The sequence below is a fragment of the Brachyistius frenatus genome, unplaced genomic scaffold (genome assembly GCF_029030835.1).
Source record: "Brachyistius frenatus isolate BFR_SWC_R1_liver_20210118 unplaced genomic scaffold, ASM2903083v1 Contig_8, whole genome shotgun sequence".
Classification (NCBI taxonomy): Eukaryota; Metazoa; Chordata; class Actinopteri; family Embiotocidae; genus Brachyistius; species Brachyistius frenatus.
Window position 1 is genome coordinate 7,535,274 of NW_027210607.1, and position 24,683 is coordinate 7,559,956.

General features: G+C 42.5%; 2 protein-coding genes across 4 annotated transcripts in view; one reads left to right on the forward strand and one right to left on the reverse strand.

The window, feature by feature from the left end:
• Positions 1–127: 127 nt before the first annotated feature.
• On the forward strand, positions 128–8,883 carry LOC138616118 (zinc finger CCCH domain-containing protein 6). 2 transcript variants are annotated; one of them, XM_069690179.1, is made up of 13 exons: positions 128–602; positions 2,806–3,037; positions 3,137–3,259; positions 3,340–3,571; positions 3,748–3,890; positions 4,006–4,038; positions 4,121–4,249; positions 4,377–4,499; positions 4,609–4,710; positions 4,806–5,038; positions 5,131–5,534; positions 5,626–5,817; positions 6,019–8,883. In XM_069690179.1, exons 1-13 carry the CDS (start codon positions 517–519, stop codon positions 7,503–7,505), a joined length of 3,519 nt encoding a protein of 1,172 aa, XP_069546280.1. In that variant the 5' UTR covers positions 128–516; the 3' UTR covers positions 7,506–8,883. The 2 variants fall into 2 exon arrangements, with proteins under 2 accessions (XP_069546280.1, XP_069546281.1); XM_069690180.1 differs by lacking the exon at positions 4,006–4,038 and having other exon boundaries at positions 129–602.
• Positions 8,884–15,803: 6,920 nt separating this feature from the next.
• itga9 (integrin, alpha 9) overlaps positions 15,804–24,683 on the reverse strand; it is a 47,905-nt gene continuing 39,025 nt past the window's right edge. For both annotated transcript variants that reach the window (XM_069690189.1, XM_069690190.1), the window contains exons 24-28: positions 24,512–24,637; positions 24,235–24,354; positions 24,039–24,134; positions 20,863–20,982; positions 15,804–18,208 (exon numbers count right to left, since the gene is read on the reverse strand). In XM_069690189.1, coding sequence (XP_069546290.1) covers positions 18,110–18,208; positions 20,863–20,982; positions 24,039–24,134; positions 24,235–24,354; positions 24,512–24,637 — 561 coding nt within the window. In that variant the 3' untranslated portion in view covers positions 15,804–18,109. The remainder of the gene's footprint in view (positions 18,209–20,862; positions 20,983–24,038; positions 24,135–24,234; positions 24,355–24,511; positions 24,638–24,683) is intronic.

The window sequence follows — 24,683 nt, forward strand, 5'->3', positions numbered from 1 at the left end:
ATTTGACTGACGGTGCTGATGGCCAATAGGAATCGCAGCATTCTTTTCCCGTGTGACGTTAAACCAATCGCTGAGCGGGGTTTGGTGTGTGCAAGTTAGATAGATCCGACGGGAGTATAAATATGCGGAGAATACATGATCGAGGAATGTGTGCTGCAGAACTCAGAAGCCATTTTGAGACGATGTCCCTGTTCAGAAAACCTATGAAGATGCTGAACTCAACGAACATGGTTACATTTCTGTCTGTTCCTCCCTCCGTCTCCTCTATCTCACCATGGCAGCTGTCAACCGACGGGACATTAGCAAAGCGGGGTACCGAGCTGTGCTCACAGAGTTAAAACGACATTGATATGAAAGAGGAGAGTATCTGTTTACTGTCTCTGTCGAGACATGTAACACCGTGAGTCTTTTCCAGTCTGAAATCTTCCAGCATCTCTCACAAACCAACGTCTCCTTGAGTGACTTGAGTTAACTCACTCTGGTAACCGGGGAGAAGGGAGGCACATCCGTTTTCCAATGGCTTCTGTGAGCCTTGTTTCCAGTCCCCCAGCCCCTGTTCTTGACAAAAACATGACAGACTCTGAGCTTGCAGGGGATGAAAGGTCGAGTAACATTCTTATGCAATTCTTAATACGCTCATCTGTGCGTTTCAGTGCTGTGGGTGCTTGTGTTACTTGTTTTTTTTCTTTCTCTTTTTAACCATGAATTGCGGGGTGAAGATACATTTCCACGGGCTCCCCCTCTAAACATTTTTTTTTTTTTTTGCTTTTTATTGCATGCCTCTTTTTGGTGCAATTTGGTTCAAATAGCCTAGATTTCACATCGCCGCGTCGATGAGACACATTCATGATCATTTCCATGCAAAGTAGCAGACCTCGTCGTGTTGTTGTGGGATTCATGGCTTCATTGTTGCCATCTGCAGGAGACTATGCAAATGACTGATGATGTAAACGCCACGCCCATCCTCTTCCTGCGCTCCCCCTGGCGGCCACGTGCTGGTACTGCCGATACAGGGTTCATGCAGGGTTGAGATTATGTGCTGCTGCTGCTGCTGCTGCTGGGTTTGAGGCCGTGTCTGTGTCCTTGGATGTCAGAGCATGTGAACAAAGAGGGCAAAGAGTTTGCTGTTTTCTATCAAAAAGAAGGAGATCAGGCTGGCGTAGGGTTTGGTTTGCGGTGGAAAAAAGCTTGATGGCTTACTGCCCGTGCCTCATTCTGAGACGTGTCCTCTCCAGACTTAGACTGCTGCTTTAAGTTCTTAAAATGGGCAGAAAAATCAGCCAATAAGGACTTTAGGTGTGGTTGAAGAGCACAGGATTGTGATCTATTTGCATTTTGTTGTACTTTATTGCTATGATTTCACTGGAAAATACACTTTTATTTATGCAGTTATTTGTATACCGTTCTTAAAAACAGCATTAGAACAGCGATGCCAGTATTTTCCTTCATTTACTGTCAGTCCTCACTTAAGTACGTCATTTCCGACAAATGTTATAGTATAGTGAAAGGTGTTCCTCATAGTATATTTAGTTTGATTCTTAAAGGTGTCTGCTGCTTTAAAAGTTTATGAACAGTATGGTGGTAGCTGTGGGTGTGGTGGGATGTGGCGTTGAAGCCCAACCTGCTGTGGTGTGAGAGGAAGAGGTAGCTAGTGTGTGAAAACCGACAGGGATCAGTGGAATGGACAGACTTTCCCATTTCATGGTGTTTTTGTTTCACGCTCGTGCCGAGCCCACGTATTTAAAGAAGCTGACATTACATGATATGATAGGAATATCAACACTGAAATGGATATTTATACAAGTGTCATACAGTATGTTTGATGGGAAATTGTTTCATATGGACTGTGTTCTTAAACAAATCTATACAGTATAGCTTTACATGTAATATGTAACCGGTGTTGGTTATCTGCTTTAACACAGTGGGTTAATTTCAGTTTAAAATATTTGAATCACAGTGAATCCTGTCATAAATTTGAGTTTGGTGTTATGTTATATGTTATAAAAGCTGTTTTTTAACTGCCAAGCTGTAGTGTGGACAACAAAATGTACCCTGACCATCCTTGTCTGAAACATGACTGGTCATAAAAGTCACATGTACAGTCTGTGAAGTAGTAACCTGGTCATAACTGGTCATACAACTCATCTGCACTAACAGGAGTCACGAGTGATGCAGCAGACTTCTCGAAAGAAAGCACCTGATCGTACCACAACAGAGTGTCTTTAAACATTACACTGTCGACCGCAGTGTCCAGCTTGAGCACTCCTGTGACGATGTCCCTGGTTATTATTTGTTAGTTATTCAGTGTGATTATTCCTTTGACTGCTCAGACCTTTCAGCCAGACAGATTTTGTTGAAACGCCACTGAGATGTTTCATTAGTTTACTTCTACTTCACAGTAATAGTGGTCCTTTGTCATGAAGGTTTGTGACTAGGAAACATATGGGACTCCGGGCTTTCACGATATAAAGTATTTGAAATAACTTGCTTCTAGAAATTAGAGGTTTTCATATTTTTTTTTACTCACCTTGAGGTTGAATTTAATATGGGTTTCATAAAATTGCTCCACACGGGTTCATAGCAAATAAGTACAGGAAAGGTTTAGGGTGTATTGGAAACTGTTTGACATGATAGTTGGTTGTTCTAAGTAAAGGGGAAAGACACTATGATATTTTTTTTTATTATTATATTATTCCTGCAGGTGATTCTTGATCAATTTCTCATGTATTTGACGCTGAAAAAAATACAGGATGTGAACTCTTTTACACTCACTGTACCAACTGTTGCCCTATTTTTATTTTCTAGAGAGGATGGCGAACTGGAGGATGGAGAAATCGACGACGAAGGGATTGGAATCGAAGAGGAAAACAAAGAGGCTCCAGAGGTGAATGAGGAGAAAGAAAAAGAGAAAGAAAGGGAGAAAGAAAAAGAAAAAGGCAAAGACAGAGAAGAAAAGGCTCACAGACACTCCAGGAAAAGGTACAAAAAGACCAGAGAGAAGAGGAGGTCTAAAAGAAGGAGACGTGACAGACAGAAAGTAAGATGCTAATCTACTTGTTATTACACCATAACATCTCGTATTGCTACTGGAGGCATGAATCTTAACAATATAAATTCATTAAAATTCTCTCTTCAGCATCACTCCCCTTCCAGCAGCTCCAGCTCGGACAGTTATGACTCTGACTACGACCGACCAGAAAGGCCCAAAAACAGGAAGATCCAGGGGTCCAGTCGAGAGTGTGACGCTCAGTCCTCTCAGGTGAGTTCATCACAGCCGCTGTGTTAATATTCATATGAGCGTCATTTGTTGATTATCATTCTCTCTGGTTTGACTGTCAGCATTCAAAGGGAGGTCACGGCAATTCCCAGAAGTCCCCGCCGCACAAGAGCAACGACTTCGACAAATACAGCGACTACAGCGATGATAAATATGACTACGACGAAGAGGAGGATGATTACGGAGAGGACATGTCCGAGTACCACCAGTCAAAAGACTCAAGTCAGGGAAAGGGACGCCACGCTAAGGACCAGATGAACAGAGGGAGCATGAGGGGGATGAAGCAACAACAGTGTATGGATGCTTTTCAAATTAAAATCACTTTTGATACCAGATAGTTCCTGCAGTAATTGATCTATTTATGTGTTTGTTTTTTTATGTGATGAGAAGGGCCTCAATCGAAGAGTCAATACTGCTGTGTTGCGTGCATGTCAGGATGAACTGAGTCTGAGCACTTCTTTCATTTTCAGTCGGGCAGAGGGGACGCGGCAGAGGGAGCGGGCCGGGAAGAGGACGTGGGATGCTCAACAAGAACAAGAAGCTGAAGGGCAAACCCTGGGGAGGACGTGGACGAGGTCGAGGAGGAGACCAGGGCATGGAAGACATGATGCCGGTAAACATGCCCCTGGAAATTCATAGCAATGTACTGTATTCGCGTTGTATTATGCATTAGGTATAATGTCTTTCTTGTACCTTTGCACATGACACACACACTGATGGTGAGAAAGAAGCCATGCAAGGCCATCAGGAACAACTTCAGGGTCAGTGTCTTGCTCAAGCACAGGGACAGGGATTAGTTTTAAATTGTACCATTCATTATTTTTTGTTTATTTTGTGTCGTAGGAAGGAAAAAATTCATCCGGTTTTCAGAAGAAACGGCCCATTATGAGCAAGGAGTTCATCAATCAGCACACAGTCGAACACAACGGTAGATACATCTGCAAGTATTTCCTGGAGGGTCGATGCATCAAGGTATGGTGGCGTAAATGTTCTTTAACTTGTTTTTATACTGTTATACTTCTGCTAAAATTATGGGAAAAAAATAATGACTTTCCTGACTAACTTAAAGATGAAAACACTTTGTTTTGTCTTCATTCAGGGGGAACAGTGCAAGTTTGAACATGAGCTCGTTGTACCTGATAAGAAGAAAGAACTTTGTAAATTTTACCTACAAGGATACTGCAGCAAAGGAGATAACTGCATTTACATGCATAATATCCTTCTCCGAGCGTTCTTAATTACATCTGTGTAATTACATGGCATAATTAACTGACAGCAGGTTGTACTTTTTAATTAGTCCTCTTCCTTAACCTCTGACCGCACATGAATACCCGTGCAAGTTCTTTCACACTGGAGCCAAATGTTATCAAGGGGACAACTGCAAATTCTCCCACGAGGCTTTGACTGATGTGACCAAAGAGTTGCTCAATAAGGTAAAAAACAGAAAAGTGAAGTCGATTTCCAACACTAATTTTCAGCTCTGATACTTAACAGTCATCTCGTTTCTTGTTTCGGACTCATCTATCAGATAATTAACACCGAAGAGGAGAACGCCCGCGAGGACGAGTTAGAGCTGGAGGATCTGAGAAAGCAGGGTATTGCCCCGCTTCCCAAACCTCCTCCTGGAGTGGGGTTGCTGCCTACTCCGGGTCAGAGCAGTCCTACCGATGGAGCCTGTGGACAAGCGGGGAAGAAGATCCCCTCCCTGTTTGAAATCAAGGTTCAACCTACAGTAGACTTGGCACAAAAAATTGGTCTGAGGTAAGCAGAAAAAAACTGTCATCAAACTCCAATCAAACTCTAAAGTGTGCTTGGATCTTCTCCTCAGCTTAATCGCACTCTTTATTTTTCAGTGGATCCAACTTCTCCCAGAATCAAGGCGATGGCACCACTCAGTTCAGTAGCGGCTCGGAGGACACGCAAAGTGGAAGCTTGGTGGCTTCGGGCCCTTCGGCTCCTACTATCCCTCCGCCGGGATCTCCCGTTCCCATGGGTCACCCCACTGGACCACCCATGTCACAGAGCCCCCCGGGACAGCACCCACCGCACGGATTTCCAATGCTGCCACCAATCCCGCCAGGTCAACCTCCTCCTTTCCACGGAAATCGACCCAATATGAACATGCAGAGACCTCCATTCTCCCCTCTACCAGATCTACAGATGCTGCAAAGTCTCTTCCCTTTTCCGTCACTGGGTCAGAACCCAGCAGAGTTCTTTGGAAGCTTCCTCCGAAACCAGGCCGTCGGTCAACAAGGAGGTCAGTGAAATAGCCACATGGTTATCCAATAGGTGCAATACTTTTGAAATTGTCACTGAAATGGTATGTTTTTGCTTCATTTTCAACATAGTAGACCCGAGTGTGGCCCTCTCACAGAACCTCCAGCAGCAGATGGGTGCAGAGTCACAGATCCAGTCTTTACCACCAGCAGTGCAGAAAGCCATCTTTTTACACCTGACACAGCAGCAGCAACAAGAGTCACATCCACAGGGGAGTGAGCCTCAGAGAGCAGACGGCCAGGAGGATAACAGCTCAAACAGAGGTAGGTGTCCAGGGGCAAGGCGGCAGCTGTGCTCATTTAATTAGAATAAAATAAAACAAAATTATCCAAAAACCTCAGTAAACATGCTCAAGCCTCCGCTCTGAAAAGGTGTTGATGCACAGATCATTTACAAACTCTGAGAGAACAAACCTTTATAGCTGATTCAATCTTTTTTTTTTTTTTTTTTTTTTTTTTTTGCAGATGAAACTACAAACTGGTACTCGAGCGATGACGAGGACGGGAGCTGTGTTTCCTCCATCCTTAAATCTCTGAAGAAGCAGAATGAGATGCAGCAGTCTCAGTCCAAGCCCCTCCAGGCTGCCCCGGCGGCTCCAGCACTGGGCGACCCTCGGCTTGTGAAGGAAAGGGCTCCACCCAGCGACCCCCGCGTGAAGACTGACCCCAGACAGCGACCCCCAGATATGAAAAAAGAGTCAGATGGAGGTGCAGATCCAAGGCTCTCCAGAGACCCCCGGAAGATGAGACCAATGGAGCCAAGTTCCTATCGCCAGCAGAGCCATCCTGTTCCTCAAAAGCCTCAGACAGGAGAGGAGGATGAGGAAGGAGAGCGGGAGCTCAGGGACAGAGCTGTTCTCATCCCTCTGGATGCCAGTCCTGGCGTGGTGCTGCGGGATCCTCGCTGCCAGTTGAAGCAGTTCAGTCACATCCGGGTGGACATCCTGCTGCAGCGGCCTGCCTTCGCTCAGACAGTGGTGTGGGCCCCTGAGGATCTCATCCCTTCCCTGGTGCCCAAACAGGAACACTCCATCAACCTGCCTCTTCCACCCCTGATCGCCGATGCTCAGATGAACCGAACAAGCCTGCCCGACCATCCTCCGGTCTCCTGCCCCACACCGTCTGACCCCAGACTGGCAGCTGCACGTTTGAAGGAGCAGCGTATGAGTCGATTGCCCTCCGGATCACTGGAGTCACGGCCCTCCACGGAGAGACCTGTAGATCCGCGCCAGCAGAAGTCTCTGGACCCCAGACTCAAGCGCACGGGAAGCTTGGACTCGAAGCTGCTGGGGCAGAAAGAGCCCTCCTCGGGGGGAGGACTTGTGGACCCCAGGCTGCAGAAGGCCAGTGCCAGCTGCTCTCCTCATGCTGCCCGAGCCAAACCAGAGCCTGAGAGGCTGCCACCGTATGCCCCTCGCCTGGCGTCCTCTGGCGGAGGGCTGGAGAGTCCCACTGCGATCCTAGGGGGCATCAGCCTGTACGATCCTCGTACTCAGACCGAGCAGGCTCAGAAGGAGCAGGTGGAGCCTCTTAAAAAGACGGGGGTTCTGAAACAGCCGGCTAAGAAAGACAGCGCTTCGGCGCCGTCACTCTCACCAATGCAGCGAAGTGGCTCTTTCGAAGAGGTGAAAAGCACAGACGTTGCCTCAGATCAGACTCCACTTCCCACTTCTCCCGCAGTGCCTCCGTCCTCGCCCGTAAAACCCCCCGCAGTTCATAACCTCCCTATCCAGGCACTGGCCGGGCTAATCCGACCCCAGTACACTGACCCCAGGCAGGCTAAACCAGGAGGACAGGGCTCTACCGGAGCACAGGAAGAGGCAGAGGAGAAGAAGGAGAAGGAGGTGGTGAAGGACGAAGCCAAACAGGAAGTGGCAGAGGAGGAAGACGACAGGACACTTAAAGATGTGTTCAAGACTTTTGATCCCACTGCCTCCCCTTTTTGTCAGTAAACACTCTACTGTGGAGAAGTTTCATTAGATTTGAAGATGGACTGGACATATCTTTTCATCTTTATTTAGCGTTACATGAATCTATTTATTTCTGTATATAATCTTGTATAGAATCAAACACCACACCACACTTTGGTCAGTATGGACATATGGTAGTCAGTATGGGATCAGTTCGGGATATATGCACAGACACAGAGTGTAGTTGCTTTTATTACTACTTGTATTAATGCTGAAATGTGTGTTTTGAATGTGTGTATGTTACAGTCTTTTATTATTGTGTAATTTTCACATTTTAAACAATCAATTATGTTCACTTGTATAGTTTTCACTGAGGACTGACCCACATGTAGTTCACTAAACTCTGGGCCCTGTCAAAAAAAAAAAAATGGATTCACTCTACATACAGAGAGATGATGCGAAATAATCAAACAACAAACGTAAGAATTTCTTTGAGACATTTTGTATCTACATATTTATTCTAAGACACTTTTATATGATGAGATCTATATGTTTATGCTCACCTCGACGATGAGGGATTTTCTTGAACATTTCAATTTTTTTTACCACACACCATTTTTACCATGGTATGAGATCGTGATTTGTCAACTGCTGACATAATCGGGTGAGAAAATCTAAACAGAATCTCTGCAAGACCGTTTTTTTTTTTTTTTTTTTTTTTTTTTTTTACTGCATATAACGCATTTATATGCTGATGTTGAGGTTGAGGAGTATAACAGTCTTTCTTAAAAACATTGTTGGAAAAATTTAGCTTTTAATTGGTCTAAATGCTTCTAAAATGTTACTGTTGGAAACCTTTCGAACTAATGGGACAAATTAATATTTCATTTGATTTATCAACACGTGTAATAATCAGTATATGAGATCAATGAAAAGTATTGTGCAGAGAGAGAGAAGTATTATCTTGATGACATGCAGGTGTATGTAAAGATATAACAAATGGGACCTTTCTGACTCTTTCTACTGTTGACATTTATTTGGACTTTTTGACTGTAGATGAGCTTATATGGGGTTGTGTGTGCTACAAAGGGTGAATGTTGAAGACCAAAGGTGGCATATTGCTTGGCAGTTTGTTTGAAGCGACGTAACGTGAGCTCTACTCTTGTTTGACTTAAACTAAGCTATTTACTTTTCTAATTATTGTTTTCAAGATTTGCATTGTAAATGCTTATTTTGTATCACATGTACAGAGTGTTTTTGAGTGCTTTAATGTACAATGCTTTATTTTTTCTCCATGTCTCTATGGGTCAGTATGGTGGTGGTTACGGTTGTAAAAATACTGTATGACATTTTAACAACACGTATGTCCATAATTTCAGTGATTTTATTATAAATATCTGAAATAAAAAGATGAAACGGCTACTAAGTTATAATTTCTGAAATCACACCAAAGTTTCAAAGCCTCATCTTAGTGTGTGAGTCCAGTAGTGCATCGAGTACCTTGTAATACAAAATGCTTCATGGGATCCACTCTGCTGATGTGTCTTGTTGGGTTTCACTCAATCAGTGTAATATTATGTGTTTCTTCAGACACGTGTTTTGGTCACTTGCAGCTGTTCTGCACATTAACGTGGGGTGCGAGACTGGGTGCCAAAGGGTGCGAAGACGTCTTCCTCAAACCCAGCTCGTCTGTCTCTGGGTTAGTTGTCTGCTGGGCTCGATGGATCTCCAGGTTCCTCTTCCACTGGAAACACAAAGCTGTAGCCTCTGCACCATCTGAGTTCGGCTCAGGCTGCTTCAGACCCTGACATAACAGTGCAATAGTACACGACAACAAATAAGTTGCAGCTTTATCTCATGAGGAGAAGACCTGCAGTGATTGCAAATGTGTTACTGCGTGTTTGTGGAGTTAGATTTACTGTAATGCAGGCTGTTTCTGCAGCATGGACTCCACGCAGGACTGTCTGCAGGAGATTTTGTGCGTTCTTCACCAGGATCTCATCAGATGATTTGCATCCAGGTGTTACAGCATTGACACTACATACACATAAGAAAATGTGTTATTATTTGTTTTTCCTAGCTTAGCTTTTAATGTGTGATTTATGGTGAAACTCTCCTGACCTTGAGATGATGTTGAGTTGATTGGTGATGGTGAGAATCTGCTCAACAAGGAGGGAGAGTTCAACCGTACACTGTTTATCCAGGCTGTGGTTTGCAATGACTCTGATGAACTGAGTGACTGACTGACAGTTTGAGATGACATCTTTTGCCGCAGTGACAAACGCCTCTTTATTCTGAAATAAAATTAAAAAAAGAATGATTATGGATGTTTTCCCTCCAATAATCATGCTGACGGCAGCACAGTGACCTCTGGTGGTCATTACCGGTATTGGGCCTTTCTTTTTCAAGTACTGGGTCATGTAACATATTGTGTCAGCCATCTTCCTGGTCACCTGGACGATTCTGTTGTCCTTGGGATCCCAGCTGTCGCTTTCTTGCTTTAGAAAAAGGGAGGTGTAGGTCAGCGAAGAAGCTTCTTTGTATGCACCAGACGCAGCACCATCCTGCAGAGGAAAGTAGGAGCATGATTTATTGTGACGTAAAAGAATGATTGAACTGTTAAATCGCATCAATCATGAGATACTTACATCTTTTTCCATATTTCCATGTTCATATTTGGCCGAAGCTGCCATGTTGACATTAGTTCTTGCGGCATCTGTGTTTTCTGTGATGCCTTTCTGCCAGGATGTCTTTGCTGTGTCAGCAGGAAATTCAAGTTCTTTGACTTTAGATGGGATTATAGGCCACACTTTGTTTACATCCTCAGGTGTTCTGCCCTGAAGACCAGTCTTTGTGTACTCTTTAGCCTCTTGTTGGATCCCATCTTGCTTCCTGATCTCCTCCACCACATAGTGAGCTTTGGCTGACCAGCTTTGTATCTGCACATCCAGACTGAGCGTGTCACAAATGTAGTGAGTCTCTACCATGAGCCTCGCCCTGCTGATTATATCTGAGATCTGGAACGACAGGTGGTCATTGATGGACCTCAGATTGGAGCGAGCGCGTGGGTCACGCATGTAGTTTAAGCATTCCTCCAATCTTCTGGTTGCAGATTTTACATTTTCAGCAAGTGTTTGTGCTGCGTTTTCAAATTTTTGCTCTGCATCTTCTGCGTTGTTTTCTCTGAGGTGTTCAGCAGCTAAATAAGCAATTCTGGCAATATTCTGCAGTGTCGTGTCATAGTCCTTATTTTCTTTGCTTAAATGACCACAAAGCATTTTGATTTTGATCAAAAGACGTCTCTGAAAGAATTCAGACATTGCAAGTTGCATCACACTTGGCATCATGTCGAGTTCCTCTGCAGCTTTAAGGTAGGTTTCAGTCAGGGTTTTCAGTTCATCCTGGTGTCCTGCTAGCGTTTTCGATTTGTATGCACTTCTGCAGTTCAGGCTGGTGAGCCTTGCCGCCTCTTGGATTCGCAGCGAGTTCTCTGACAACACTGAGAGTTGTTTCTGAGGGCCCAACTGGTTCATGGCAGTGGATGTTCCCAAAATCTTATCAAGAGAATTGAGTAAAATCTGAATTGAGAGACCCCAGAGGATACAAAGCCCCTCAAGTTGATCTACTTGTCCTTCCAGTGAGGTGGACAACTCTACCAGATACCTTGTGTTGTTCTGGGCTTTGTTCAACTTGCTGTGTAAAACGCTGAATGTTTCTTGACCGTCAGCGTGTGAGGTTACATCAGACGATGTCAAGAGCTGGACAACGTCAGCACATAAGGCCATCACTTCATTTAGCTGCTGTGTAAAACTGCCTGTTGTGGTCGGCAGATTTCCTTGCAGCTCAGTGTAAACTGCATGATACCAGATTCCAGCTGCTGGCAGTAAAACCTTTCGGATGTTGTTGATGAGGTCAGAAAACTGTGTGCTGTGTTTGTAGAGGCTCTCTGTGCTCATGGCCGAGCTCATGGCCGTCTCTTGAGCTGTCTGGACGAGCAGCGGAGTCAGCGACACCAGCTCTGCTCTAAAGGTTCCCAGCGTCTGACAATCGACCGCATCAACGACGGCCAAGGCTTCCTTTGCTGCTTGGGCGTAACAGTTCGACAGCTCGAGAACGCCGGTGCAGGCCTGGTTGAGCAATGTCACATCTTTCCCTTTAGTCACAGTCACAACTTCATACAAGAGGGGCAAAAGGTCAAACTCAAGAGGCTTGTGGATCAGTTTAGGCTCATGTAAGACAGCTGGGATCTTTAAATCATCGCTGTCATATTTATGAGTCAGTTCCGCTTCTATGGTTTCCTCATCTGAGCACTTCACCTCATGTTCGCTTTGAGAACCGGTCTCCATAACTTTGAAAACAGGAGAATCCGAGCGTCGTAACATGTGATCCAGCTTCAGCTTGCCTGGTAAACACGGCTGTGAGACTTCAGGCTGGCGTGCGTCCTGTCGCAGCGGGCTCAGCAGATGTGGATGCTGTTGGCCGTCCAGTCCCTCTCTAAGCACCTTAAAATGCTGAATGACTGTGGAAACATGTTCTGTAAGTGTAGAATATGCTTCCACATTCAGACTGGAACCATGAAGCATGTCTCTGACTGACTCAGCCACTTTGCTTTGGGATGACTGGACCTGTTTCAACAGGACCAGGAGGCCGTTCCTGTAGATGGGGTCATCGCTTCTGTCCAAGTGTCTCCTCACTGACTGAATCACCAGCTTCATGTGACAGGTTAGGTGTGTTGCATGTTCGTCAAAGAGTTTATAGCTCTGCTCTCTGTATGCTGCGTCACATCCGCGACGGCCATTAATCATCTCATTGATAGCAATATTAGTGAACTCCCTCACATCCATCACATCACTGAGAGCATCCTGAAGCTGATTAGTCTCCTCCTCCCACTTTTGACACATCTCATAAAGCTTTTCAACAGTTTGCATTGAATTATCTGACAGCTCCAGAGAAAGAGGTGCGATTCGAGCTCTGAGTCTTGTAAGGCATGCTCGTGAGTTCTCCACATTCTCCAAACTCTTTGCGTCTACAGCCACAGATGAAATGAAATTTGCCAATCGGATTATTCTATCAGTGGAAGATATGAAATCCTCAACTACTGGCTGAACAAAGTTCAGATCCATCTTTGTGGAGGAATCTGCAACCAGGATCTGTCTTGTCGCACTTAAAAGCTCGTCAGCTGTAGAAAACGCCGCAAGAAATGTGTCCAAGACTTGATACAGAACAGTAGTCATCAAGGCTTTGTCAAGCATTTGTATCTGCTGGATCAACAAGGTGCAGGTCTTCTTGAAATTCTGTTCATCAGGATCCTCTGAGGACTTTAAAATCCTTTTTATGTCAGACCAGAACTGCAGGATGTGTCGACAGTGGCTCACCACTCTTTGCTGAAACTCTCTACGAGATGAGTTTGCCACAACCATACAGTGGAACACGAGGTCCCTCACCAGGCTGTCAAGGCCGCTGTCCCGGACTGAGGTGGTGGAGGAACTAGGAAGTAGTTGCAACAGACGATTACGCCTCCCAGTATAATACCCACAGGATCCCAGCGGTCCTCTGTGGCAGTCACTCCTTAGCGTTGCAGTAATGTCTCCGACAGTAACCTGCACCTTGTCCAGAATGTACCTCTTGGCTGCTTGGGCCTGCTCACTGGTTGGGTGTTTGATGGTTGTGCACATGGCTGTGTGCAGCATGGAGATACACTTCCTCAGAGTCTCCAGGGAGTCAAGAAGCTGTTTTGTCTGTCTGGGGTCCTGTAAGGAATTTGCTCTCTCCACCGTGAGACTGTTGAGGTGAAGCAGAGCTTCCGAAAACACTTGGAAAGATTTGAGAAGCGACTTGATGTCTAACGAGGATCCAAGCTCAGAGAGGCACTCCAACACCCGATCAGCAGCAGCTACAACTCTCCTTACAGCAGCGCTGTCATCCACCAACAGCACCTGAGAGAAGAAGTCACAGCGTTACTGCTGCTCCACAGTTTATTGTGCTTTCTTAGCAATGTTAGTACAGTAGCATGGAACCATGGGTCAAAATGTTGGCTTTTAGTGCTGACTGAAATATTTCAACAACTCTTTAATGCTACAGATATTCAGGGTACCCAAGTCTGATTGTCGAATGAAAATTATAATATGGGACATTACACCAGTGTAGAGCTTAGTTATAGAGTAAAGTTATAAAAACGTATCACAGTGAAACAAAGTAAACACTTTGTACACTGACGTGACATAAAATATGATCAGTCATTAGTTAACATTAGGATAAAGTTCACTGTCCTTACAGATTAACAGTGGTTTAAACTGTTATTTATAACAACAGTGGAAGTTTAGGCCACGCATCATAAGAAGCTGAGATATTTCGTGTCAAATTAAAAGCAGACAGTGTGGGAGTGTTGTTGTGTTTAGTAATATTCCCTTTCAAAGGAAAATTTGCTGCTGTTAAAGATGAGCCAACAGTACCCTTTCAGTGTTTTTGAATCAGCTGCTATTCTTTTCTCCCTACTAGGGTATTTCAGATTGGGTGGTATATATTTTAAACCAGTAGACTATAAATCATACCTTACTTTGACAACTCCCAGGAAGACATTTTGTGTAGCAGTAATGAGTTCCTCTCGGTGCTCAGCCAAACTGGGCTGGATGCTGAGTTTCTGAGCTACCAGCAGCACATGCTGTCCAGACACAGTGACCGACTCCAGCAGCGATGACATCTCCATGTGCAAAACTTCATCCTCCGTGTCACTAATGTGCCTGCAAGGACAGAGTCTGGTGTTCATTTGATGATACATGGAAATGAAATAAGGGGGCATGTTGGACTCTTGTATCCTGTACATTACTTTTCTCTTGAACTCCACACCGTACATACCTGGAGGCCACTGCTGCCAGGTTCTCAGTAGCTTTAGCCACAGCCTGAGCCGCCCCCTCCAGCTGGCTGAAACGTTGAGCTTCCTCTGCGCCGTCACACAGAAGAACTAAGCGGCATAACTGACTTGCAATTGGTGCAACCACCTGCTCCACCGCTGCAGTCCTGATAAAGCCATGATCCAATAATGAGGACATTGTTAAGAGAGTGATTCTCTCAGGTCATAAGAACTTGAGCAGCTCCGTTGATTGTCGTACTCCTGCTGTATTCAGTGTGGTAGCTGTATTAATTATTCATTCTACTCTACACAGCAGCTTGTGCTTCATTTCAGTGTTTCATAGCAACTGGTGTCACCTGATCAACCACACAACACCTCATCAAGCTGTAAAATATGCTACAGATTGACTAGACATGATGTTTTGGATGCAAACGTATAGGCTGCACCTACAAGTAGATTATGCTACGGATTGCTTGTAAAATTAGTTTCATTATTGAGTCATATGTTGATTATTTTTTAACAACACCACTTGTCATTGAGCAGTCAATACTATTTGTATGTTGTTGAACTTTAAAGACAAACTATTTCCCTGTGACACAGGAAAGTGGACTGCACATGAATTGGACCTTGCAAAACATACAGTAAAGATTTTAAGTAAACATAAATTGGCCAGTTATTTTCAGACATTGCATAATAATAATAATGGCACGTCTTACCTGATCAGGGCCCATTATAAAAAAGGAATTTACAATAATTTAAGTACTGTCCCACATTTGCCTCAGGTTTGTTATTTATCAAGCAAAAATTATTTCCAGTAAAGAGGGACACTTTTCTAAAGCAATCTACAATATTACACAACAGCATTTGATAGTAGACATAAATATGTTATAGTAATTAAAGGCTCTTCAAGGGAAGTGCAGGCTTGTTTTCAATACCCAACCTACCCTTGACCTCCCATCGGCTGTTATGTGTGTACTGTATTTATACAATTGTTGCTCTTTATTTATTTTTACCACTTTTGAAAATTTGCTTACAACCCACTCTATTTAAGTGTTTGTTGCATTGTGTTTCCAGTTGACGCTGATGAGGACCACGAGCCAAAACGTATTGGTTTCATAATAAAGTTGTTCCACGAACTGCAAGTGTTGCTGGAGTTTTGGTGGCTTGTAGATTCATTTTCCTTCTCAATGCACCTCGGCACTAGGTGAAGTTGTTCCAGAAACTTCAATTTTGTCTATTACTTAACTTCTATTTTTTGAAAATATTGCTCCCAACACATCCTTCAGAGTTTTCCAAGAACATAAAGATTCCGTTTTGTGCTGTTCCTGTCCTTGAGTTCTTGTCTGTACATTTATAGCAAAGCTGCCAGCAGAGAGCACCACACACCATAAAAAGACAACACACCAACCAACAAGCTCACTGACTACAAAGTGGTTGTTGGTTGGTTTGACAAAAAATATCATAGAGAGCTTTGAAATTTCACTCAAACATTTATCAACAGATAAATATACAGCTTGACCATGACTTTAAACATAAAACATACAGCACACTATAATGAAAATGATATTCTGTGACAGTAGTATACTCAGAACAAAACCCCACATAACGGTGTGATTAACGGTGACAACAAACAGATATTTAAAATATAATCATCACAGTTAAACTTCACCAAAAAAAAAAAAAAAAAAAAAGTCAAGTGTCAGTTTCTCTGCATACATGTTGAGCATCGGTTGAACAGATGCAGAGGGAGGATGTGGATGTGTACAGTATACGCTGTAATGCCAGTGGAATTAAATGGTATCAAAAGATTCATACAGCACAATAGAGAGCAAAGCAAACATAATGATCCATAAAGTGACTTAGCACTGAAGTCTTTCTGACATATTAAAATAAAGCTTTTGTTCTTTGGCATTGCACGTTTAAATCGGACTCTGGTCTATTACAAAAAGGTCTTTCATCATTGCATACTGTAAATTTATTCTAATACAATTAATTATCACCCAATAATCATTGATAAATTATTATTTTTTGGAACATAACTCCTTTCTTTTTTAATGTTAAAGCTCTTCAAATCTAATATTATGTATTTGGGGACCTTTAATATAAAATGTATTTATCAATCAAGCCCAGCATTTACATGACTCATAAGAACATGTGGGGTAAAACAGTTTTAGCACTGAGGAGGTGTTGACTTGAATAGTGGCAGGTTTTCAGGGCACTGACATTCCTCTACATCGACTTAAAAACGAGCTTTTCCCAAGGGCTCCAAAGAGTTGGTTTATGTGTAGTGATTGAGTGCAGCATATTCCCACCTATTTTTAGGGCATTACTCATTCCACAGGTCCCTGTAAATGACCGCAGGTAGACTCCCATGCAGACTTTCATCTGCCCGTGGAGAGTAATGTATCTCATATTTCACACTAAAAGCCAACGCCTAATAACATAATAGAAAAATCAAATAGGGTCTGCTTGGGTAAAGTCTGTTAGGGTTTTGGGAATAAATCACGATCAAGTCTTATGTCAAGACAGTGAATCATTTCCTTCTGTAATTCAGGGAAAACTTACGACATAATCGACTAAGATATGTTAACTTGAACCTGGAAACTTCTGGGGCTCCATTGTAAAAGTCTGCTGCATACCCTAGCAATTAGTTCCTTCAAAATTTGGCTTTGGATAATTTTCTCTTCTGCGCATTGTACTTTCAAAGCATTTGTTAATTTGAAACATTGCAAAAACTGAAATTTAAAACTGTTAAAAAAAAAAATTCAACTTCACCTCCAAACGGTTCAGTTAAAAGGCAGACCAGAACAAATGGAATGCGTATGGAAAGTCTCAGAGGTTGAATTGTGCATGCTGCCTTTTATGGCATAACTTACAATCCATCTTTTGCAATTTAGGTGTAGATAATAAGAGAAACATGACAAACAAAGTGTTAATAGAGAACTTTACAGTGCTGCTAATTACCACATCCTGAACAAGATCCGAATGAGAGAGCCCTTTCACTGAGGCTACAACACTATTTGATGACAATGGGACAGTGCATTTTTTTTCATTGTGTGTGTGGCTGTTATAGCACAGAATTAACTTTGGCTGATTACCTGTGGTAAATAGGGGCAGTCAGATGTGTAAAATAGATATTCATAAACCGGAAATAGTACAGAAGAGATACAATCTTTCACTCCCAGGTACTGGGATGAACTGAATATACAAACGACTCCAATCATATACTATATGGGACATATCTTTGGCACAAAAGTAAAGCTATGGAGCCAAGGCATTCATTCTTATCAAACATCAGTGCTTTTAGAAAAACATTCTGTCGATACAGTATGTTTATTATGGCCTTCAAAACCCCCCACTCTTCTCAAAGCTCAGTTATATACAATATGGCTTAAAGTGTATGTATAAAAATAAATTTACTATGTAACACAGCCCTGAGGGTTTTGTTGTCCACTAGTATTCATGGCGTGTCCACATCCCCGTACGGATGTGGGTCTCCATCAACAGCTCGGCTCCCCTGGCTGGGAGTTACCACCTTTGAGATTAGCTGAATTCCACAGCAAGTGTCCTCTGGCAAGCCACACTGTCACCTCAGAAGCCTGTTTCCTGGACTCCCCACCCACAAAAAAATATCAAGTCTCCAAAAAATATGGAGAATATTCCTCTCTTCCACATATGGAAGACTGAAGGGCTTGGTGCCACTGGGGCGGCAGGGCTGAGAGACCCCGTGCTATTGGATCCTTCCCGACCCAATCCCTAATCTCATTGGCTCCTCTGGGACCCCCCACTGCAAGTCTCAGTGGTTCTTTTCCATCCAGTCCCAGCTTTCATCACTGTCCTTCCTGTTCTTTTCAGCCTCGATGATCTCTCTGTAGCGCCGACGGAAGAATCCCATCTGTCAAAGAGCGCGGGGAACAACAGTTTGAGTTATTGGAAGGTGTATCTGTGGTCACAGTGAAAAACTTGTAGTTTTACAAATCAAATATATTTTACATTACTGCTGACCACTAACCAAAGCATTTCATAATTTTTAGGGTAGACTTTTCCTCTCTGGAGGTGGTCATTTTTCAAGCAAAACCTGTGAAACAGGTAATGTATCACTGTGACCTTGAGTTCGTCCACTGGCTGATATTATCATCCCATATTATCTTATCACAGATATATTGGTATTGGCAAACATGCCTCACTTTAAAATAATATACTTAAATTGTCTCTCTCATTTGCTCCCTTGCTGAAAGTTAGATGGGGAGGTAGATAACACTTTCATGTCTGTACTGTAAATACGAGGCAGCAGTTGGATTGCAAGTTATAACACTCTGCTATGTCCCAGACTATTTCTCAGAGAGGCGCAGTAATTTCCTGGCCAATAAATAATACAGAAACAATCAAAACTCCAGCAACACTTGCAATATGTAGAACAAGTGTTGCTGGAGTTTTCACTGCTTGTAGATTATTTTTCCTTCTCCGTGCACCTTGGCAGTCGGTGAAGTTGTGCCAGAATTCCTTATCTTGCTTCGACAACAAATAATCCAACAGATAACTTCCTCTAAAACCACAAGGTGTCATTTTTCGCCTGCAGTTTTTGGAGGGATTGAACAAACAAAATATGTGTTAATCAATGAGTTTTAGATGGGGCTTTCAGATGATGTGGCAAACATCAGACTAGCTGGTTGTGCCAAGCTTTGCTAACTGGCTGTCGGTCCACATTTTCTGTTCAGACATTAAAATAGTATTGATATTGTAATTTTTGGAAAGGAAATGAATAAAGCGTTATTTCCATGTCTGTCTATTCTTTTGAAGCAGTGATTCACAAACTGTAATACACCTGGTGGTATGTATGAGTCCTGCTATAAGGCCTAAAAATAGCACTCCAACTGGCCTAAGTCCAAAATAATTGTTATTTAATTTCATTATTACAGACAATAGTTATTGTATATTCACATCAACTTATAATGATGCAAAAAATTGTGGTTAATATTTAAAACATGAAATTAACGCTAACGTTTGCTTGACGCACTCGTAAATTGTTGGTCTCTGCAGTGGGAGGTGACACTTGAGAAGTTTGGTCTGGTACATCGCGCTACATGGTCTAAACAATGTGGAACCTCTGCTTTATTTCACAACACAATGCAGTACATAAATCCAAAAGAAGCAATGTATTTTGGCAGTTATTTGGTATAACTATGCCATTACATAGTTAGGCAGACCTTATTTTTTTACTATTTATGGATTTCTTTACTTTTATGAATCTTAATATCACCTTCAAATATCCGGTATGGGCTATAGGATGACAAGTGTGTCAGCTGTTACTCATAAAATGATGAGTTTCCGCCACAGAACAGCAATATTTCTAATGCAAGAAAAAAAAAAACTGGATTTGATTTTACATAGATGGTCAGTCAAATATTATTCAGCAGCTGACTCTCAGGAATGTCACTGAATGCATCACCAATGAGAGAGTATATTTAAAACAGATTTATCTTTCAGCTGCATTATTCCAAAAATAACATACGTTTTGTTAAAATAACAACTCAGAGCTTGTGTTCACGGTGATGGATTATATTTTAAGTTAGAAAGTTGAGATTTCTCCCACGGTGAAACAGATGGGAAACAATGGATGCCTGGGAGGTATAGGAATCAATTTAAATGATCATGGCATGAAATATTTAAAAAATGTCCAGCAGCAATGAAAGTATCCACAATTTGAAGTGACCAAGCTTAAACTGTGTGAAACCAAAGACAAAGATATAATAAAATCCTGTGCAGAAATGTGTTGTCTCTTTAGGAATGTAAGATTGTGTTTCGATTTACATTTCACTGAACCATACCATGCATTTATCAAGTTTAATATAAAGTAGATATGAAGGGAGTGTGACAGCTGGAGATTCTCAGTGTGTATCTAAACAAAGCGGCCACACTGGGATGCTGCCTCTCCTCACCGTGACTCCATTCATTTATCTGCATTTGGCTACTAAAGTTTATTGATACAGACCTGTGCTCTCCTCAGGCATTTCCTGAAAAGAGCAATACAGGACATGTGCCGCTCTTGTAAGTGGAGTTTATTTTGGCAGGATTTGAGGATGTGGGGATCGGGGAGGGGGGGAAATGTATCCCAGGACCAGCATTCCAAGGTTTAGCTGTGGTATTCCCGATGGAAGATGAAGCAGTCAAAAAGAAAAGGAGTTTTGTGCTAACAGGGCCTCTGGACATCAGTGTAATTGCCGTTTCCCCTTTAGATTCTCCTTTCATGTTAGTGGTATGGTGTGAATTATTGTCCAGTATGTGATTTGTCCTTTTCAAGGCAGTTAAAAGCCCAAAGCGAGCTCTCACCCCCATCCCCTTCCCCGAACCTCCAGCTGTCTCTGTACAACTGGACACTGTGCTGACATCGAACCAGAGTTAAACACGGGGCTTCTGGCTGTGACTCACAAGCTTGCGATAGCTGCTGTTGTTGCTTTACCAAAACATTACTAGTAAAACTAGCAGCTCTCTGAGTTTTCTAATGCTGAAAGCTGAAAAACCCCAATCTGTGTTCACGTGTTGGTTTACCTTCCAGAGTAGCACAGCTAACAGCAGAAAGATGAGGATTCCCACCAGCAGACTGATGGCAATGATCCAGCCAACTACGTAACCCCTCGGCTCCTGACTGTGGAGAGCCTCGAACACCAGCTGAAACACAGCAACACTTTAGTGAGTCACACAGGAACTCAACACGCATGCAGAGACACACAAGAATGCACATGAAGTCATATGCTGCTAATGATGCAACACAGTGCAAAATAACAGCCAAGTCACATTTTGATTCGGTGTGTTTTAGATCAGACGGCAGGAATCTGGACTCTAAAGGAATTTATTTACTTTATTAGTTATCAATCAGTGCAATGAAATGTTGGACCGACATCAATGGTCTTCAGTTGATTAATCCCACCGACTCTGATGACTTCAGGCTCAGGTGTGTGCTACTAAACAATATTAGCATGCTGACAAGCCAAGCTAAGATGGTGCATATGGTAAATATTGTAACTGCTAAACATCAGCACGTTAGCAGTGTCAGCTGATGCTAAAGTAAGCATGGTAGGTCACACATCAGTCTCCATCTGTCTAACAAAACCTTGCCTGTTAATATTCTTCTTTTTTTTTTTTTTTAATCACTGGTGACTGGTACTTGTGAGTAGACTTGAGCATCACTATTTCACAAAGCATGCTCTTTACATTTCTATGTGCAATACCAACAGGTATTCATCTTATTAGGTCAGAGCAGTTTTAAACAATGCATCATCCACTCCCTAATTTGAAGTGTTGTGCCGTTAAACAGATTCCTTGAAGCCCAGAATGAGGAATAATTCTGAGAGTTATCTGTGTTCGGGGAGGCTTGGCAACTCTTAAAAAATAGCCTGGTTCCACTATAAATTAGAGCTATTTGGGCTGTTTCCCATGACATGAGTGAACACTGACCTGCTGGATCATCTGTCACTGACAGCAAAGTCAGTTCATTTCAACCAGAGCAAAATGGGTTGAGAACCAACTACAATGGAAGGAAGTGGAATTCCATTACTTTTACTATAATTAACTGAACATAATTATTTAGCATGTTTCTTGCACCAGTGCTTTGATGTGTATTATAATTTCTAACAACTTCTATTACTTTCATTTGTATGAAAATAAAACGAGAATATAAACTTTCTATTTGATAACTCTGAACATAAGTTATTTCCAACACAATTACTTTAATTGGTTAAATTGATTTGCACTGAATTAGAACTTCGAATTAAATTACATATCACATTTCTCTGCACTACAGCCTGCTTTCATGTCAGCATTCAGGCCTTAGATGGAAAACACACTCAATACGATCATGAATTAGGTGTGTTTATTTACTCTTAAACATAAGTAATTTCTTGGCAATATTGTTGCAACTTTCATGCCAATAAAGCTCTGTGAATTGAAATACTGTGTGTTCTCTCAAATGCCAGATAACCCTTCATAATGTGTTACTGCAAACAATGGTGATACGATTTCAGAGCTGACTGAGGAACTTCACTGCTTCAATGTGCAGTGCTGTACGGGCTTTGAACCCAAATGTGGTATGAGACGCCAACTGTGAGCCAAGACAAAACCAAGTGGACAAGTGAAGATTAATGTCTCTGTTGAATAGTTTCCCACATTAACACCTCCCTCTTACCCCAAGCTTTGGAATCTGAGTGTTATGCATGCCGAGCCATTTCCGTGTACAAAAAAGATGAAAGCTTCACTGGTCATTGCTCTCTGACTCTGACTTACTCAATTTAACTTTTACAATCACTGAAAGTGAAGTTTGTTGAACTCAACTTGGAATTTCAATTTTTTTTAACTTGCATGCTGCAGCAAAAACATATGGGTTTTTGTGGATGTGTTTATATGTCATGGGTGATAAAAAACCAAGCTTGTAGTTCTGCTGACAACCAGTAAGCCTGCTGTGAGTGGTACAGCCGGGGACCACAAATTATATTTGCAGTGTGTACTTTAGCTAGCAGGGATCCCGAGGGAAAAGGTAACAGTGTTTACTAAAACCTAGGGGGGGGTAACAGTCGCTGGAATGAGCACACTCTCTAAGTGCTGAAAGAATGGCATGGCATGGACATATTCATAGCGGCTCTGAATTTTCCAAGCCCAACTGGAGTTCAGGGTCGGCAGGGTTGCAACCCAGTCAGCACCCTAATCTCTCTCTCTCTCTCTCTCTCTCTCTCTCTTGAGAGAGATTCTGCTGGGTGCTCATTGTAATCATTGAATCTGATCCGGTGGGCCATTCAATCACTCAGCAACAACAGTGGGGGGAGGGTCTGTCCTTGTGCACAGCTGAGGACCCCGAAAACAGCAAACTGAAGTGCCACTACACAAAATAGACACAGTCCCCAGCTGTTCTGTGTACTCACATCCTTTGTAACGGATCCACAGTGAAGCACATCAGCAACTCAAGGCAAGTCTAAGCACAGCGTGATGGGCTGTGTATTGAAAGATTAAAATATGCTTATTGATATATTTACGCCAGCAGTCATGAGTACCTTGTCCTTTCTCCACGATGGGTTGGTTCAAGCCCAAATAGGTATCTGCAATACTACGGTGCCTTTGAGCAAGACATAACCTTACTAGATGGAGCAGTGGCAAGAAGAAATGTGTCAAGGCTTTCAGTTCAGACTGAGCCAACACAAAACAAGATTTAAAGGGCGAGTTCATCCAAATCCATTGAAAAAAAAGATACATTTACTAACTTATCTCAAAGGGAGATAATTTTTATCTTTTAAGCGAAACATCAGAGAGATTTCCTATAATCCATATTATGAAATTCTACAAACCTATATTGAGAGAGACATCTAAAACCCAGAGCAAATAAATCTTAAAACAATTAACACAACTATATACCACTAAAAGAAAATATGTTTTCTTTTGTTATTTGTGTAAACTGACTCTTTAAATCTGCATCAAGTGATTATTGAAAACATTTTCAGTAAATGTAACATTGACAGATTATCAGAAGTTGCCTGTTTATACATTCAGCCGACACAGAGCAATATTAATGTTCTTTTGCAGTTGACTTTCTGAGGACTTGACAAATGCAAACCCATAATTCATTTTCCTTTTAGCTCTGTTTTGGTCCCCTCCACCTCCTGAGAAAAACATCATCAGACAGCTGAGTCTGATGATTTTAATGCAGTTAATGTAGGTAAATAAATTCATGATATACTCACAGAAATGTCCTCTGGTAGGCCATTTGGTACCTCCACCGCCCTGTCATTTACTTGCACATTACCCCTTGTCACAAACTGGATAACAGAGGAACTATCCTGTGGGTGGAGAGCGCGTGGATTATTATCACTTTTAGAATCACAACCGGTGAATCAAGAACCTGTAACTCAATTTATTGAGTTGTGACGTGTGTTTTACCCTCTTCAGAATTTCAGTGTTGAGTAGAAGTTTTATGTCTATGCTCAAAGCTTCTTCTTTTAATTGTGGTCCAAGACTGCAAGAGATTGTCATACATGCTCTTCCAGGCCGGTCACAGTCCTGTTAAAAAACAACAACAACAAAAAAGGAAAGAGCAAGAAGGATGTGTGATAAACAGATGTTGCACTGACTTTAAAAAACAACAAGTAACCCCACAGGGGGTGACTGTCGATGACCTCTGAAATGTCAAAGTGCAATGTGAGGGCTGCGCATTTACCAAGACTTTGCGCCCTGATTTGGTGAAGAAGGCAAATATGGAGTGGAAGATGCTTTCTCTGTCCTGGGGGATGGTGCACGGTGTCGGGTTCCTGTGAGGGGTGCAGTTCCCTCGACCATCGGCCACCTGAAACAAGTCAGTGGTGTTGAGTGATATTTTAGATAAAATCCTG